Source organism: Plasmodium brasilianum, assembly GCF_023973825.1.
Source record: "Plasmodium brasilianum strain Bolivian I chromosome Unknown PB_00_20, whole genome shotgun sequence".
NCBI classification, from domain to species: domain Eukaryota; phylum Apicomplexa; class Aconoidasida; order Haemosporida; family Plasmodiidae; genus Plasmodium; species Plasmodium brasilianum.
Window position 1 is genome coordinate 1 of NW_027122938.1, and position 20138 is coordinate 20138.

The 20138-nt window shown below is 23.4% G+C and overlaps 5 protein-coding genes across 5 annotated transcripts; 2 read left to right on the top strand and 3 right to left on the bottom strand.

Moving 5' to 3' along the window:
- MKS88_000323 (uncharacterized protein) lies at positions 1–1168 on the top strand (the record flags this gene model as incomplete). Its single annotated transcript, XM_067219324.1, has 1 exon — positions 323–1168. A coding segment is annotated over one exon (846 nt), but the record flags the coding sequence as incomplete, so codon positions are not given.
- Positions 1169–3433: 2265 nt separating this feature from the next.
- On the bottom strand, positions 3434–4159 carry MKS88_000324 (uncharacterized protein; the record flags this gene model as incomplete). Its single annotated transcript, XM_067219325.1, has 2 exons — positions 3434–3593; positions 3645–4159. 2 exons carry the CDS (start codon positions 4157–4159, stop codon positions 3434–3436), a joined length of 675 nt encoding a protein of 224 aa, XP_067070333.1.
- A 47-nt stretch (positions 4160–4206) lies between these two features.
- MKS88_000325 (uncharacterized protein) lies at positions 4207–5132 on the bottom strand (the record flags this gene model as incomplete). Its single annotated transcript, XM_067219326.1, has 2 exons — positions 4207–4710; positions 5019–5132. 2 exons carry the CDS (start codon positions 5130–5132, stop codon positions 4207–4209), a joined length of 618 nt encoding a protein of 205 aa, XP_067070334.1.
- A 4548-nt stretch (positions 5133–9680) lies between these two features.
- On the bottom strand, positions 9681–11195 carry MKS88_000326 (uncharacterized protein; the record flags this gene model as incomplete). Its single annotated transcript, XM_067219327.1, has 2 exons — positions 9681–10643; positions 11112–11195. 2 exons carry the CDS (start codon positions 11193–11195, stop codon positions 9681–9683), a joined length of 1047 nt encoding a protein of 348 aa, XP_067070335.1.
- Positions 11196–13974: 2779 nt separating this feature from the next.
- On the top strand, positions 13975–20138 carry MKS88_000327 (uncharacterized protein; the record flags this gene model as incomplete). The annotated part of the gene is made up of 11 exons (XM_067219328.1): positions 13975–13977; positions 14090–14232; positions 14369–14530; positions 14638–14822; positions 15181–15246; positions 15510–15649; positions 16874–16952; positions 17176–17451; positions 18821–18895; positions 19222–19322; positions 19623–20138. 11 exons carry the CDS (start codon positions 13975–13977, stop codon positions 20136–20138), a joined length of 1746 nt encoding a protein of 581 aa, XP_067070336.1.

Sequence of the window (20138 nt, forward strand, 5' to 3'; positions counted from 1 at the left end):
ACACTCTCAGGTGCCTCAAGAAGGAAATCATTTATTTGCTGTTACGAAAATATGTATTTTTGCTTATTTAATATGGTTATTGTTCTACCAAGAAAATGTAGGAAAATACACACATATGTATGAAACACTGTGTGGGTGTGGGGGGGGGGGAGTTTGTCCCTACTACACTACATAAGTATGTTCATATGTATGGGATTATACTTGTGCTCATACGCGTGCATACGCATGTGCTTATACATGTGTATGTTTTTTCCCGGTTAAAATGCTCGTTTATGCGCGCAAATTAAAATATACATAAATTTTTATTTACCTAATTTTTCAGTGTTCTAGTTGCAAAATATGGAATAAGGAAAATCAAGAAGACAATTTAATCGATATCCTATCTAAAGGTAGATCATTGGCACTTAAGAATACATTTAAATTTGGAGGAGGTAAAGTAATGACCACCCCCTTTATGCATTCATTATATGGGGAGGTACAAGATGGGATATTAGATAACATGTACGATGGAACGCGTGATAAGTTGACTACGAAACTACTCGATGGAATGTATGATGAATGGTCCTATAAAACGTATGGAAAGTCAAATGACAAGTTACATAGTGTATTGTGTTATGCACCGAGTGAGGGGTCTAGTGTTAATCTATCGAATGTACTGAGTTATGCACCGAGTGAGGGGTCTAGTGTTAATCTATCGAATGTACTGAGTTATGCACCGAGTGAGGGGTCTAGTGTTAATCTATCGAATGTACTGAGTTATGCACCGAGTGAGGGGTCTAGTGTTAATCTATCGAATGTACCGAGTTATGCACCGAGTGAGGGGTCTAGTAACGAATTGCGCAACCATAGAGATGATATAATGAACCCATTTACTGAATCGTATATAAAAAACATTAATTCCATTAAAATTGATAAAATATTTAAATACACATGTGATAATATAAAAAACAAGAAGCTCTTTCGAAAAATTGTAGATAAGGCTCAACGGATATTAAATACTAAAACAATGAAAGTAATAAAATTTATTATTCCATTTATACCAGTTATTTCTATGATAACAGCAGCACTTACAACTTTGTTGTTAGGCTTAAGTCTACAGGCCATTTTCATAGCAATATTTGCCCCATTTGCATATCCGTACATTTTCATATCTTTAAGAAATAAATGAAAAAAGAATGAGGAATGAAATTAAAAAATTGAGTATACAACAAGCCGTAATATAAAAGTTTTTCCTCCAAAAGTTTTGCCCACATACACATATGTGTATGGGTTATATATACATGTACGTACGCGTGTATTTGTGTATGTATGTACGTTTGTACTATACCGATATGTATATATTTTCTATGCAGTAATGGTAGTACCCCCTTTATAAGAACCTCTAAATTTGAAGTACAGTTGTGGATATGCTCAATAATTCTAATACAGTATAGCACAAAAATATATTATATATCCATGATACCATATTTATGAATGTATGAATTTTGACCCTTTTTATTTACCTGTTGAATATATAATTACGTTAATATTATTTGTTAATATGCAATCTGTTTTAATCATACACACCAATTAATTTAAATTAACATGGCAATTGTATTGTATGTATATGTGTATGACTGTTATGGGGAATTTCTCTCTCTTTATATTTGCTTTTTTAAAGTGGTTTATTCCTTTTTTTTTTTTTTTTTTTTTTTTTTATGTATGTAAAACGTGCATACATACATGTACATACATGAATACATATATCTATATGCACGTGTGCGCGTTTTAAAGAGCCTACTGAGTCCAGGTTTCCTTAATTTTAAAGAATTTTATTAAAATTTATACATTACCATCTTTCATTACACATGGACATATTTTTTATTTGTCTCTTTTTGAATTAAATACTCATTTTTATTTTTTATATTTTTTTAATTTATCAAAAATATTTATTAAGCTGAATATAAAAAAGCATAATAATACATGTGTTTTAAAAAATTCAAAAATATATAAAATAAAAGTAATTTGTGCATATTCCTATTGTGCTCACAAAAATTTTACGTAAATTGTCTGTCACTGTAAGGCAAATGTGATACTCTTAAAATTTATGCAACGCGCATGTGTATGTTATATATATGCATATACTCATACATATACAAATATATATATGTATACCCATATGTATACGCATATATATACTCATACATATATACACACATATATATATATATATATATATATATATATATATATATATATTAAAACAACTACTGCAATATAACACATGCCTTTTGACTGTTTTTTCATCCTTTGGAAATATAAACATTACAAGTATAAGATTATTTTATTTTATTTTATTATTATTTTTTTAAAAATTAATATAGTATGCAAATAATATGCATTAAATTGTTTTCTCAATTTTTGTATAATACCCAGGGAGGTAAACTTATACCAGTGGCTGTTTATTTCGCCCGTTCGTTTTGGAGTAGTAAAAATATTAGCTAACAATTATGAGAAAAATAAAAACAAAAAAAAAAAAAAATAAAAACATAAAATATGAAATATAAAACATAAAATATGAAATATAAAACATAACAGTCTCGATAGTTAAAAACTTTGGAGAGGTGTATATAGTATTAATATAAAATACGGAAGAAAAGGGATTTTATTTATTGAAAGTGCTTATTATTATATGGTATGAGTTATTTTGTTATTTGCATATATATGCATATAATAAAATAAGTCTGTACACATATAAGAATATATTTTATGTGTGTATGTAGTAGAATATATTTGTGAACATAGTTCATTATCACAGGAACATGTAATATAAATTAAAATTGCAATATGTTTTAAAATATTATGACAAAAAAAAAAAAAAAATAAATAAATAAAATAAATAATTATATAACAAAAATATGTAAAATTTAAAGGAACATAAAAATATATTTCTGTATATAATATATATATATATATATATAATATATAATACTAAAAAAAAAAAAAAAATATATTTCCATAAGAAAATATTGACTTATATTGAAAGTCTTAGTAAAACACAAAAAACAAAAAAAAAAAAGGAAACAAGAAGGGACAAAAAATGGAACAGAAACAAAATAAAAATGATGGGGAAAAAAAGCAAGATTAACAAATAGGTTTAGGGCGTAAACATACAGTTGTTGTCCTCTCTCCATCCATTGCCAATGTTATTAAGCATACTCCATATATGTATATATACAATATGTACATACGTATATGTGTGCACTTTTCGAATTTGCACTAACATGAAAATGGTACGGGGTTCGTAAGAGCTGCATAAATTTATGTTATGCAATATGATCCCCTAATAAAAGTTTTTTGGAAAACTATATATTGTGCATTTTTCCTACTATTGATTTGTTGTGTGTTATCTATCTATCTATCTATATATATATATTTATCCTTTTACATCTCATTATTGTTCATTCTTTAATTCGTTTAAGTATGAAATACTTTCTTTGTTCATAGGTTGACTAAATAAATTTTCACTTTCGTTATAGTTTTCAAGTAAGTTTTTATAATTTCCCCGTTTATTTGTTGAGTATTCATCTTCTTTTCTTTCATTTTCTTCATCGCTATTGGAAGAATCATCAATGGAAGAGTCCTCCTCATCCTTGTTGCATCACTGCCCATCTGTGGCCCCTTCTTCACTTACATCTTCGCTTGTACTTTCGCTTTTTTCGCTGTCTTCTTCACTTTCTTCTTCGCTGTCTTCTTCACTTTCTTCTTCGCTTTCTTCTTCGCTTTCTTCTTCACATTCCCCTTCCCCTTTTTGGTTCGCGCTTTCGTTTGGTTTTTCTGTATACAACATTTGAGCAACGCTAGGAGTTATTAATGGTTCATATACTTCCTTTAGTGGCTTACAGGGGGGTTCTTGTTGTTCATTCCTCTGCCCCCCCTGATGTTTTCCCGACGGGCTTAATCCTGAATTCTCTGGTATTTTCTGTGTTGGTATATTAGAACTCGTTCCTTGTGTATTTTTGTTTGGTAGTCCCGTGTACAACATCTGTGCAACGGTAGGAGTTATTAATGGTTCATATACATTCGGCATTTTTTTAGATGAGGTTTTATGTTGGTCATAAATTCCTTCCCCCGCCGGTTGTTCTGATGATTCTAATTTGAATTCTGGATCTTCTTCCATTTCATATGGATTTTTTTTTTTTTTTTTTCTGTCTTTATTACCTTTTGTTATATAATGGTCTGAACATTTTTTTTTTTGTTTTCTCTCGTTATGTAATTATCTGATCCTTTTTTTTTGTTTTCTCTCGTTATGTAATTATCTGATCCTTTTTTTTCGTTTTCTCTCGTTATGTAACTACCTAATGTTTCTTTTTTTATGTTATCTTTTATTAAATAGGGTGAATTCATTTTTTCTGCTTTATCCTTAGTATCATAATTTTGAGGTTTCCATTTTTCATGATGTGTTAAATTACTATCTTTTGGACATACATAATTTTTACCCACTTTAATAGGAGAATTATGTAATTTATTTTCATTCTTATTTTTCCCTATAGAATAATTTTGAGGTTTATTTTTGTTTTTATTATTTCCTCCGGAATATGAATATCCACTGTATCCATAAGGATAATGAATGGACCTATTATTAGATTGTGTTAACACTCTTCTAGATTTTACTTCTAACATTTTTTCTGTGTGGTATTCCTTACTAGAGAGTTTGTCACTGTATGTGCACTAATAAGAGGGGGGAAAAAATATCATAATAGGACATAAGGAAAATAGTATATATGCATGTACACGCATCCGTATATATGCATATATATATATATATATATATATATATATATATATAGATCTACATATGTGCGTTTACATCCGTATGTATATCCATTTTCACGTTAGCTCTTTTATAATGCCATATTTTAGGTGAAATGAAATATAGCCATACATACGTACATACATAAACAACTCAACAAAAGGGGAGAAGAGAGTAACTCTTATTTTTCTTTTTTATATACGTTACTTTAAATTTTAAATCGTACATTATTAAAAATATCTGATGTCCAAAAGAAAAGAGAGAACAAACATATTTTCCTAAGAAAGGGGGAAATATTGACTCTCCCCCTCGTAATATGATTTTTCTTTGAATTCGTCATTTTTTCTATATTTCAAGGGTACTTATATAAGTATTTTATATGTATATATATGTATATATATGTATATATATATATGTATATATACTCGATTGTAACTTCTGGTTGCTTATCAATATTTTCAATTAATGCATCAATCTAGTATTTTTCAAGGCTTCTGATTTATTTTTCCACATTAATATGATTTTTGTATTATTTTTAAATTACAAAAAGAAAAAAAAAAAAAATAAAATGTTCATAAATAGTTATTCATATAATGGATAATTACAAACATATAAAATATATATATAATATAGTAAGAAATAATAAAAAATAGTATATATATATATACTTAGGTGTTTTTTTATTATATTTTGAAAATTTCAAATAAAAAATAACATCATTATTAGAACAAAAATAAGGTCATCAGCACTAAAAAAAAAAATATAAGCTTTAGAAAAGATGTAAAACAAGGCTAGCTTTTATTATTAGTACGTTTATATAGATTAAATCTGCGAAATTTTTTTTTTTTTTTTTTTTTTTTTTTTTGGCTCGAAAAATAGAACAAAACAAAAAAATTCGTTCAAATGTTATAAGCGAAATGTAGGACATAAGTACATATATATATTAGGAAGAAAAAAGGGAAAAAGCCAAGTAATTTTACTGTTAAACGAAAAGGAGAATATGTTCTTAAGAAATTATATACTATCAACTCTACATATATACGAATTTAAAAAAAAAAAAAAAAATCATTGTCCCAACTAATATATATATATATCACATATATTTTTAATAATTATTTTGTACTCATAATAGTTTAAATAATTTTAACTAAGTGCTAAATATAGAAGAAAAATGTTTAAAATATATTATTATTTATATTTATGTAACTTATAAAATAATACATCCGCATTTCAATTTAAACAAATAGTTAGATTATGAAAAAATAAGCCAAAAAAAAAAAAAAAAAAAAAAATTTTTTAAGAGTGGCAGCAGGAGTGAGTCAAACTTTTTAATAACCTTTAACCAAAAATAATAAATTTCAGTATATACAAAATATCCAATTTATTAATATTAATATTATTATTATTTATTTACTATAATAATAATAATTACTATTATATATGTAAAAAAAAATATTCCCTTAAGGTGGTAAAAAAAGAAACTGAAAAATTGCAATGAAGAATTATAAGATTAAATAATAAAATTTTTATTATAGGTATGTATAGGATTAAAAAAAACAAAAATTCGATTCGCTTTTTTTTTTTTTTATTTTATAATTTAAAGAAATAATATATTACATTATAGTTACAACTTTCGGAGGCACGTGGTAGCGCTACCTATGACGTACAAAATTATAGTGACTTATATATGTACATGTACATGTACATGTACATGTATATGTATATGTATATGTATATGTATATGTATATGTATATGTATATGTATATGTATATGTATATGTATTTATACATAGATACATAATAATATATATATGTATATATTAATATATGTTAACAATAAAAATTTTCATATTTTAAAGTTAATTATAAACGATAAGTAAAATGCAATACCTTTTTAATTATTAAAAAAAAAAAAAAAAAAAGAAAAAAAAAATCCTACTTCCTTTTTTATAGTACAATTTTTGATCACATACATGTATTTATGTTTTTTCATTCATTTATGTTGTGCCTTCAAATTCATTAAACGAAGGACAACACCTGAACACCCAAGCAAAACGTATATTGCCAAAACAAAAAATAAGACAGAATTGGGGATGTTCATTATAAAGGAGAAATTGTATTTAGTAAAATATTTATATATATATATATATATATTTTTGTTTTTTAATTTTTTGATATAATTTTATATTCATATAATATATGACTTTATACAGGTATATTTGCAAAAATTAACTCTTCCTTTAAATGTGTACCGCGGGGATAAAGGGGAGAAAAAAGAAAAAATCTATTTTGTAAATGAAAATATTAAAAAGAAAGTAGAAAAGTTTATGAGGAAACACTTTTCCTTTTAACCATCCCATTTTTCATGCTTACAAAATGAGTTACAAACACACACACAAGTTTATGTGTACATATTTATACACATATATTTATGCATTCATATATATATATAAAAATATATATGATGGTGCTAATTTTTTTCTTTATTTCCCTTTGTGCCTATTTAAAGCTTTAATTTTACTTCATGTATAACGGACATATTACATATTAGTTCTAAATACCGAGAGCGCATTATTTTTTTAAAAACATTATCCATTACTATATTATTTTAAACACTATTTTACATTCTTACCTGCACACTTGTTAGGAAAGCTTTTTTTTTCTTCGGACATTTAGTAAATTATTTAGTGGTATCATATGATAGACTTACTACTAATGTGAAAATTAAACAAAATAAGGTGGTATTATAAAACTATTTAATATGATGATGACGCAACATAAATTTTATACATTTTATAAAAAAAAAAAAAAAAATAATAATAAAAATAAAGATAAGATAAAGATAAAGATAAAAATAAAAAGGTTTTTCATATATTGAGGTTTAATAGAATAAAATTTTTCTTTTCTCTCATTTCATATATGTAGCAGAGTGATAAAACAGCAGACATGTTTGAAATATTAGTCAAATGACGATAAAATTTCAGTTATATAAATAATTTCGTACAAAAAAATGTTTGTAACGCAGTTGTTTTAGTAGTATAATTAAGGCAATTATATAGTAGGTACAACCATAGTTTCGAGAACGGTTCGCACACGTATATACATTATATAATGCACATACATATTATACATATTTATATAATATATATATATATATATATATATATACACGCATGTACACATATAGTACGTTCGCATGTTTTGCTAAAGTACAATGTTAATCATCATACTGTAAGCAAAAAAAAAAAAAAAATATATATATATATATATATATATATATATATTAGACCCTTAACAATAAAAATATGAACAAAATAGTAGCTACAAAAAAAAAAAAAAAAAAAAATTATAAAACACAAACAGTACACAGTATTATTAAAAACAAATAAAAAATATATGAAAATGTATTAATAAGCAAATAAGTTAATGAAAAAAATATAACTTACGCGCATACATTATTATATATAAGAAAAGACGAAAAAAATTGAATTAAAATTAATCAAAACCATAATAACAAATTATGAATAATGCAGAAATAATTGCTATTTACAACAATTTAAAATATACATTAAACGTACAGATATTAATTCGTAAACGAGCACATATACGTACATACATACATACGTACATACATACATACATACATACATACATATATATATATATATATATATATATATATATGTATATGTATGCATATATTCATGACAAGCATGCGTGTTTATAGGGAGGGGAGAGGCTCCAGAAATATAAAGAACATCGATGGAAAAACAGCTTAATCATAATTTTGATAACTATTATATGCATGAGTGCACAAAATAATCAATTAGGGAAATAAGTACCGTGAAGAGAAAAATCTTTTGTCGTGTGTTATTATCGTTACTAATATGTACACAATGCTTCTGGTTAAGTGTATTTCGCTTTTTTGTTTTTCTAATTTGTTTTTCCTATTTGTATTTGTATTTGTATTTGATTTTTTAGTACACGTCGTACTTGTACATCATAGTTCGCGTATGCAAGTGAAGTTGAGAAAGCAAAAATCAGTTTTTGTAAAACTCGCATATAAACATATATGCGCATATTTTAAACAATAAAAAAATTCTAGGTTCAAAAAAATTATAGATTATACGATTTAATCATATAAATAAATAGTGAAAGACAACAGTATACCACTATTTTTTTTTACTATTAAAAATTAAAAAAAAAAAAAAAAAAAGGTGCCATGTTGAACAAACGCTAGTTAAATGCAAATATATGTAACACATAAATACACACATCGTGCATATAATAAATTAATAAATATATAAATATATATATATATATATATATAAATGTACTTTAAAAAAAATGACGTGATATATTAAGTTTTTATGCACGCTTTATTAATAAGAGCTGAACACATTTAATAAAATTAATTTAGTACGTAAAAATACTATTTCAATTATTAAAAATTTTCGCACTTCGTAATAATGTATCATTATAATTTGCTGCCTCTTTGGTTGCACTTCGATTTTCTTTTTTTTTTATTTTTAAACATATATATGTAAAATACTCTTTTTGAGCTGTTCACCATGATATTTCAAAAAAAAAAAAAAAAAAAAAAAAATAGCTAACTGAAAAAAGGAATAGTGCTAGATGTTTGAAAGTACGTATTTGATGGTATATAACTGATGGTACAGAAGTGATAGTATATATTTAACGGTCAATTAATAATGGTTCATAATATAGTTGATAATAAATAACAGACAAATAATATAGTTGATCGCTGCTGATAGTAAACAAATAATATTTTTAAATTGTTGATTGCTGTCCATGTTGTAGAGTATAATATATTTTATAATAGTTGGAGAGGAAGAAGAAAAAATTAACAGATTAATTTTTTATGGTTTTATTGCACGGAAGCACTCTGAAGTAAGATCTCCGAAGCAGGAGTTACTCCCACTTTTTCTTCCAACTTTTCTCCCAATTTTTCTTCCAATGTTAATCCCACTTTTTCTTCCAACTTTTCTCCCAATTTTTCTTCCAGTGTTAATCCCACTTTTTCTCTTACTGTTTCCCCAGTTGTTTTCTCATTTACTAACATATTTTTTCTTTCATCAATCCACACATTCCACTGTCTTTGTCTAACCCATTTTTCCACAAAGCTGTTGACCCAATGATTAAACAGCATGAGTTTTTCATTTTTCCATTCGGACCAAGCGTTCCAGTTACTATTAATATATTTACTTTCTTTAATAGCGGACCAGTTCTTCCATTCAATACCTTCCCTAAATATTCTTTCTTTCCATTTATAAAATTGATTTTTCTCCAAAGGTGTTAAGGCTAGTGCTGATACATCATCATATTTGGACCAATACTGATCTTCATTGACTTTCCAATTTGTTGTTATCCATTCTTTAATTTTATTATTTTTCCATTCATTCCATTCATCTAAAGTCCATTTACAATATATGGTTTCATTTTCGGAAAGCCAATTTTTTAAATCCACTTCTAAAAGTTGTTTTCCCTCAGTTGATATCCATAATTTCCATTGGCTATCATCCCATGTTTCAGATTTTTCAAAAAAATTTATTTTATATTCTGAATCTAAATTAGGGTTAAAGTGTAACCATTTCTTTTGTTCATATTTTAACCATTGAATCCATTCTTGTTCTTTCTCATCAATCCATGCTTTTTTCTCTGCTTCTATTTGTAAGTTGAACTCTTTCCAATCTACTTCTAACTTCATCATCCATTGGACCCATTCCTTTCTTTTCCATTCCTCCGCTTTATCTATCCTTTGATCGGAACTTCCTCCGAGTGTTTTATATGAGTTGGATTTGTACGTGTCCAACTTAAATGGGTTGAAAGTCTGTGTAGCGATGAAATTGAGAGGAAAAAATAAAATAATGTAAATACAAAATGTACAAAGCAAAAATAATGTAAATACAAAATGTACAAAATAAAAAAAGTATAACGTATAATAAAATTATGCGACTTCATTTTTTCATTCTTTCTTTATTTCTGGAATAACATAGACCCTTGCGGGTACACAATGCATTTGCGTGCATAATACGTACATATATGTGCATAACACATGTATATATACATAACACATGCATATATATATGGCACATGCATATATACATAACACATGCATATATACATAACACATGCACATATACATAACACATTCGTACGTATATTTTTGTGTATACACTCTTAAGGCATTTCAGTTAGTTACCGGATTGGAATTCCTTAAATAAAGAACGCCAACATATGCAAATAAAAAAAATACACAAAACATTTTAAGCATGAATGTCCTATTCATTGATGCTACCATCTGATTGTGAAGTTTAAATTTCATCGCTTCAATAAAATTTTGATCCACGAAATAACTTTGTATGTGTCTTAATTTCTCCATGATTTCTTGATTTTTTTTCTTCTTTTTAAAATAGTAAATTAAAATATTTAAATAAATCCAAATTCTGTATTAACTGTTTCATGCACACATATCTAAACATATGCTTATGCATATAAATATATACTATGACAAGTTTAACGTCAATTCGAGTTCCGTTCTTTTTTTTTTTTTTTTTTTTTTTTTTTTAACTCGTTATTCGTAAAATGCTCTTTGGTAGAGGTTCGATAAATTACTAATTCAAAATGGTATATCACATAAAAAAAAAAAAAAATAATAAAGGAAGGAAGGAGAACAGTAAAATATTAAGCATAAAAAATTTCATATACAGTTATAGGCATACATATGCGTACAAATATATGCATATACATTATATAAATATGATGCCTATTTATAATAATAATAATATATATACGATGATACAATAAATCAATGTTTCCACATTTAATGCCTACTAAGCATAACTTCTCTAATTTATAAATTTATCTTACATAAGACTAAAAAAAATTTAAGGCTTTTATAAAAACACTATTTAATTGTTTATATATATATATATATATATGTACGTCTACGTATATATAATACGTACGTATGAATAAATTTATTAGTATAATTATGTTTGTATTTTTAAATAGTTTCCATATTTAATTTCTCATTTTAATTTATTGTTCAAATTTTTTTTTTCTTTTTCCATTAGTAGTAATATATATATATATATATATATATATAATTATATGTAATTATATATTTAAATAATTATATATACAATTTTATTCTAATAATATAAAATTAAAAAGTAAGCTGTAAAATATAAATTAAAAAAAAATTATAAAAATAGGAAATATGTTTATCATTAATAGATACATATATATATATATATATATATATTATATTTATATAAAAATATATGAAGAATATGTGAACATGAGAATATAATAATATATGAAATATATATGATATATTATTATATATATAGATGCAGTAATTATGATTTACTCTTTTTAAAAAATTAATAAAAAGGGTATAAATATTATACATACAAATAAATAAATATATTACATATATATATATTATATATATATATATATATATATATATATATATATATATATTATATATATATGAACAACTCATTAATGTAAATTTATATTTTTATGCTTTTTACGAAATTTTTTTTTAGTTTATTTTAAAAATACATATATTCATAGAAAAAAAAGGCATTTTATTTATATTCTAACATATATATCAATGTATGAAGAAATATTTAGAAAAAATATACATCATTTTTTACATATATTATTTTATTTAGGTAATTCATGTATGTGGCATAAATGAACAGAATACATTTCTACATAAAAAAATATATATTTTTTAAGCACTTATATGTATAAAAAAAAAAAAAAAAAAAAAATATAATAAATAATACATTATTAATACATGTAAAATTATTTATTTTGTTATTCCATATTTTAATAAATAATACAACAGGTTAAAGTTTGAAATCGAAATTTTTAGAAAATATCCAAATATACGTTAACAAAATATTTATTTTAAAAAACAAAAAGAAACTAAAATATAGAATTATAAAAATTAGTTTATACATATATATATATATATATATATATATATATAAATGTTATATATGGTACTTCTATTCAAATATGATGAAAGCTGAAAAGAAAAAATACCATTAAAAGATGGGTAGAGTACATGATAAGAACCTGACAATATTAGAACAATGAACTTGTTCATTTTTAATTTAATTATTTTTTTTTTTAATTATTGTTAGTAAAAAAGGAGTGTCCAAATTTATACATGGATTTCTCATATGTATAAAAAAAAAAAATATATATATATATATATCATGCTGCTAAGAAACAAAAATAGTGCATATGTTTTGTATTTTTTTTTTTTTTTTTTTTTTTTTTTTTTTTATTTGTTTTAAAATTTATCCTCGTATTCATAGAATTTTTCTTACATTGTTTAAAATTGCACAAATAAATGTATGCATATGTTATATGTATATATAAAATGATGGAAAAAAAATATGAATTTCTTTACATAAAAAAAAAAAAAAAAATCGTATAAAAAATTTTATTAAACATACATTTATATGTACATATATACATGAATTCTTTTTATTGTGTTATTATATTTTTTTATCATTAGTATGTCCTTTTTTTTAATTTAAAAATAATAGATTTCTTTGGTGTTTGCTGTTTTTCTCATTATTGTAAATTTTATTAGAAATATATAATTTTCCACGAAGGGGAGATATTTTAATAATATCTGTGCCAGTGTACGCATATGTATAAGTAGACTTAAGTAAACATGATGATAATACCATTAGTACCTATTTCAAACAAATTATATTTTTTTTTTTGTTTTACTCTTTTAAAGGATTACTGATCAGTGATACTTAATGAAAATATATTTCTTTGCATTTTTTAGATATGCAAAAATGTACATAAAACAAATACAATAATATATGTCTCAGCAAAAATTCAAACGAAATAAATATAACCATACGTACATACATGCATAAATCGTACAAATTATTTATATGAGCATAATATAATTTATTATGTATATCTCAGTGAAAACAAATATAAAGTTACTATAAAAATGACAAAAGCAGGATAAATAATTTTTTTTTTTTTTTTTTTTTTTATTATTAATTTTGTATAAATAGAACTACCACATATTGTATCATACTACACAGTCAGATTATCAAACGTAAAAATTTTTACAAACGTATTAAAACTATAATTTTTTCAAATTTATGGTTTTATATAACATGACGCACATTTTGCTTATCCATGTTATATAAATAAATGAGTTACGAAATACCCAGAGTTTAGTTTTCCTTACTTAGAGAGACCACTGGTTTTGGGTAGGGATTACGTTTAGTTTTAGATTTTGATTTATTTTTAGGTTTAAATTTAGATTTATTTTTAGTTTTAAATTTAGATTTATTTTTAGGTTTAGATTTAGATTTATTTTTAGGTTTAGATTTATTTTTATGTTTAGATTTAGAGTTGTATGTTTTTTTTTTTTTATATTTAGGATTATACTTATTTGTATTGGTTTAGGTTTACGTTTAGTTTTGTGTTTAATATTATGTCTAGTTTTATATTTACATTTATGTTTCGTTGTGGATATATTTTTAAATTTAGGTTCAGATCTATGTTTATTTTAAGATCAAGATTTTATTTTGGGTTTGCGTTTAGATTTAAATTTATTTTTATATTAAGTTTTAGAATTAAGAATAATATTAGGTCTCGTTTTAATTTTAGGTTTAGATTTATAATTTGTTTTGATTTTAGTTTTAGGGTTAGGTTTAGGTTTAAACATGTATATGGGTTTATTTTTGTTTTGAATTTATTTTCAGGCTTCGTTTTTAGCGTAGTTTTAGATTCAATTATAATTGTAGTTTTAATTTTAGGTTTAAATCTATTTTTAGGTCGAGTTATAGTTTTGGATTTATCTTTAGTTCAATTTTAGGTATAATTTCATGTTTATGCATAAATGTTATTTTAGGATTAGGTTTTGTTCCATTTTTAGATTTAGGTGTAGTTTTAGAAATGGGTTTAAAACTTGTTTTATATTATTATTTAAACTCATTTTTAGGTTTAATTTCTTATTTAGATTTTTTTTTTAGTTTTATATTTAGATTTATTTTTAGATTTTGATTTGGATTTATTTTTAGTTTTTATATTAGTTCTAATATTAGTTGTAGTTTTATCCTTATTTTTAGTTTTTAGATCATTTCTAATTTTAGTTGTGTATTTATTTTTAGTGCTACGTTTATATTTAAATTTATTTGTAATATTTAGGTTTATATATTTGAATTTATTTTTAGTTTTAGTATTAGATTTACTTTTTAATATTGGTTTAGATATAGTTTATTTTTAGGTTAAAATTCAATTTTGTATTTAAAGTTTTTATTTAAATTTGTATTTTGATTTATTTTTAATCTTATGTTAAGATTTAGTTTTAGTTATAATTTTAGATGTAGTTTTATTTTCAGGTTTAGGAGTAGTGATAGTTTTATGTTAATGTTTACAATTACCTTTAAATTCGGATATATTTTTAGTTTTAGGATAAGGTTTAATTTTTAGAATTTGTTTAGGTTTGGTTTATGTTTATTTTTATATATTTTTTTAGGTTTATATGTATTTTTAGGCTTAGGATTAGTTTAATATTTCGATTTATTTTTAGTTTTAGGTTTATGTGAATTTGTAGGTTTATGTTTGGCAGTAGATTGATTTATAGATTTAGTTTTAGATTTGTATTTATTTTTATGTTTAAAATTAGTTTTTGTTTTAAAAATATGCTTAGGTCTAATTGTAGATTTAGTCTTATATATTTGTTTAGATTTAGATTTACATATAGATTTTGGTTTAAATATAAATTTATTTTTAGGTTTAGGATTAGGTTTAATTTTGAGGAATTGTGTTAGATCTAGTTTTTAAAATAATTTTAGTTGTAATTTTATTTTTAGGTTTAGATTCATTTTTAGGTTTATGTTTATATGTGTATTTATATTTATTTTTAGGATTATGCTTAATTTTTGGAATATGCATACTTCTGGTTTTATACTTATTTTTACGTGTAGGTTTATATATAATTTTAGTTTTAAGTGTAGTTTTAGATATTGGTTAAGTTTTGGATTAATTTTTATATTTAGGTTCACATTTAGATTTATTTTTTATTTTGGATTTATGTATACTTTTACATCTGCTTTTAGATTTAGACAAATATTTATGATCATCTTTAGGTTTAGTTTTAGGTTAATTTTTTCGTTTATGTTTATTTTTAGAAATAGGTTTATGTTTGTACTTTTTTTCTTGTTTTAGTTTCATTTGTAATTTTAGGTTTATATATAGTTTTAGATTTGTTCTTTTGTTTAGGTTTATTCTTTTGTTTAGGTTTATTCTTTGGTTTAGATTTATTTTTGGATTTACTTTAAAATTAGTATTCAGGTTTAAGTTTAAATTTGGATTTTTTTTTTAATTTTGGTGTACGTTTTTGTTTTTTGAAATATATTAGATTTAGTTATATATTTTTAGTTTTAGGTTTACTCGTAGATTTAAGTCCACTTCTAGGTTTAGGTGTATATTTTGATTTATTCTTAGTTGTGTTTTTAATTTAAGATTTATATTTATTTTTAGGTTTACGTTTAGTTTGAATTTTAGAGTTGCTTTTATATATATATTTAGGATTAGGTTTAGTTTTTTAATTTGTTTAGGTATGATTGATGTTTATGTTTACTTTTAGGATTAGGTCAACTTTTACGTTTAATTTTTCTTTTAGGTTTTGGTTTATATTTGGTATTAATTTTAGTTTTAGTTTTATTTTTATGTTTTGTTTTACATTTGAATATATATTTAGATCTTTAGATTTGCTTTTATTTTTAGTTTTAGATTTGCTTTTATTTTTAGTTTTAGATTTGCTTTTATTTTTAGTTTTAGATTTGCTTTTATTTTTAGTTTTAGATTTGCTTTTATTTTTAGTTTTAGGTTTTTGTCTAGATTTATTTTGATTTTTACTTTTATGGTTAGGATGAGTTTCTGTTTCAGAAATGGGTTTAAGATTGTTTTCGTTTTAGTTTTTGATTTAATTTTATCTCTACATTTGTCTTTAGGTTTTGTTTTATATTTGAATTTATTTTTGATTAGTTTTTAAGTTTAGTTCCAAGTATAGTTTTAGTTAAAGTTTTATATTTATTGTTAGAAGTGGTTTTAGATGTAGTTATAGGTTTAGTTTTGGGCATAGTTTTCATGTTATTTTTGTTTTTATGTACAAGTTTAGGTTTGTGTTTATTATTAGCTATATGATAAGGTTTGTTCGTATATTTATTGTCAGCTTCATTATAAGGTTATGTATTGTATATATTATAGGATTTATGATTAAGTTAAGTTGTAGGAATGGGTTTTATGTATAGTTTTAAGTGTAATATTAGGTATTTTTTTACCTTTAGATATAGTATTAGGTTTAGATCTAGTATTAGGTTTAGTTCTAGTATTAGGCTTAGATCTAGTATTAGGTTTAGATCTAGTATTAGGTTTAGATCTAGTATTAGTTTTAGTTCTAGTATTAGGTTTAGTTTTAATATTAGGTTTAGTTCTAGTATTAGGTTTAGTTTTAGTATTAGGTTTAGGTTTAGATTTAGTTCTAGTATTAGGTTTAGGTTTAGATTTAGTTCTAGTATTAGGTTTGGATTTAGTTTTAGCATTATGTTTAGAATTATTTTTAGGTTTATTATTATTATTATTATTATTATTGTTTCGTTTAATTTTAGTTTATTGTCATTATTATAGTTATCGTAATGGTTTCTATAATATATAATATTATGGTTATTGCTAAATTAATGTTTGCTTTTTTGTTGATGTTGTTGTGTCAATTATTTTTTTGTTTTTTTGTTTTGTTTAATTATATTTTTATATTTACAATAACGAAGGAAGACAAATGATAATGTGCAATTTTTTGAAGTAAAGATTAAAATGTTATAATAAAAATTATATTATATTATTACATGTAAATGTACGTATATATGTGCGCATATATATATATATTTTTATATGTGCATATCAAAAATCATCTTATTTTATTAATTTTATGTATTTTACATATGGGTAATATTTTTATACTATATTGGGAAAGTAATGTTTTGAAAAGAGAAAAAAGAAATTATGATTCATTTTTGTTAGATACTCATATATTCAATTTTAATCGTTTAAATATTTACATAAATGTGCATAGATAATGTATATACATACATAGGAAGAAAGATATACATTCGTATTATATATTATATATTACATAAGATAATTTTAATTTTTTCTTTAGAATTGTTAGCAAGAAAATTGTTGTTTTGGTGTTTTTTTGTTTATATTTTTTTGTATATATCTTTATATTTCTGCATTTTTTTATACCTTGTTTGTAGTTATTTTGAAAATTATTATTTTTTTATTGTTTTTTCGGAACAACATCAATAGTATAGATTAAAAAAAATATGGGAATATTTTTAGTTATTTCATTTTTTTATATATATGAAAATAACTCAGACAAATAATGGTATTTGAACTTTATGTATATAAAAATCATTTTGGGTTTAAAGATGTTTACCTATTTATATATATATATATATATATATATATATAATTCAATGTAATAAAAAAAAAAAAAAAGGTAGAATATTTTAAGAGAAATAAGAACCTATATATTCTTGGTTTCATTGTTAGGTGAAAATATATTTATTTTAATTTTCTTTTTTCTGAGTGTATAAATTTTGTTTATTTTTCATTTTTTATTTTTATTAATATTCGTATGCCATTGTCTCTTATAAGAAAGGTAAGAAAAAAAAAGGAATTTTCCAATTCTCCAAAAACCAATATACAAGGAGAAAAAAAAAAAAAATATAAAAGATTATCATCATCAGAATATTACTATCATGAAAAATTTCTATTATGTTATTATCCATATTGTTATTACTGCTATTACTGTTATTACTGTTATTATTATTTTTGTTTATGAACTTGTAAAAGTATCGTATTTAAAAGGTGCATACAAAAGAAATACCGTCCATTTGTTGTTTATTATTCTCTGCATATTTTTTTACGCAGGAATATTAAAGAAATATTACACGTTTGTGCTGTTTTTATCTTTAAATAGAAAATTGATAAATATTTTATATGTTTGTAAGATAGTCGTTTTTTCAAAAATATATGTACGCTCTCTTATCCTATATTCCTTGAACATTTTTATTATGATTTGATAAATTATCTGTGCTTAGTTAATAAACAAAAATTTAGCATCGTTATTATATATATATATATATATGTATATATATATATATATGTATATATGTATATATATGTATATATGTATATATATGTATATATGTATATATATGCAGAATAAAAAGAAATATAAAAACATTTGCAAATGTCTAACATTAGAAGTCATAGTAGAAGAGGATACAAAGGAAAATGATCATGTGATACTAAACATATCAAATTTTTAGGTCAATGTAACAGCAGAGGAAAAATAAATATTTTAGACTTTTTTATTAAAAGTGCTTTATTTTTCGTTTTAATTCTAATATTGCACTTTGCAAATAATAATGTAATATATATATTAATACGATTTATGCACCTCAGTGATGTTATTTTTATTTTTTAAATTAGATTGTTGTACATATGAGAGTGAATATACACACACGGGTACATGCATAAGTGCTTGCGTAAGTACTTACGTGAATACGTACTTGCATGCGTACATACGTTCTTACGTTCTTACGTTCTTACGTTCTTACGTTCTTACGTTCATACGTTCATACGTTCATACGTTCTTACGTTCATACGTTCATACGTTCATACTCACATGTGTGATCACTTGCTTACCTGCCCCGTTATGCCTTTTCAGTGCTCCTTCGAAGAATTCCGGGGTAACAACAAAGTTAACTTAGAAAAAATTGTACGCTTGAGCAATAAAAGATTATTACGTACAAGTAATGATGATCAAATGATGTATAGCACGAATAACCACCCGGAATCAAGTACACAAGGTATCAGGGAAAATAATATGAATACATCCAACGAACATGGAAATAATACTTGGCGGATGGCATACGAAGATGGATTAAGATATACAAATGAAAGAAGGTTTGGGTATATTGGTAATTGTAGTAGTAATTTGGTACATAATGGTTCTTACCTTGATAATATGGTACAACCTAATAGTCTAACCAATTTAAAAATTTTGTTAAATAATAATATTAGGGATAATTTTACTTATTATCTTGTGTCCTTTTTTATAGGATTAATACTTACGAAAATTGCAGATTCAGAAGTGTTAGTTTTAATTTCTGCAGCTATAGGTGGTGTATATTTACAGAAAAAATATTTGAATAAAGAGAATGTTGATTCGGCTTTTATATAA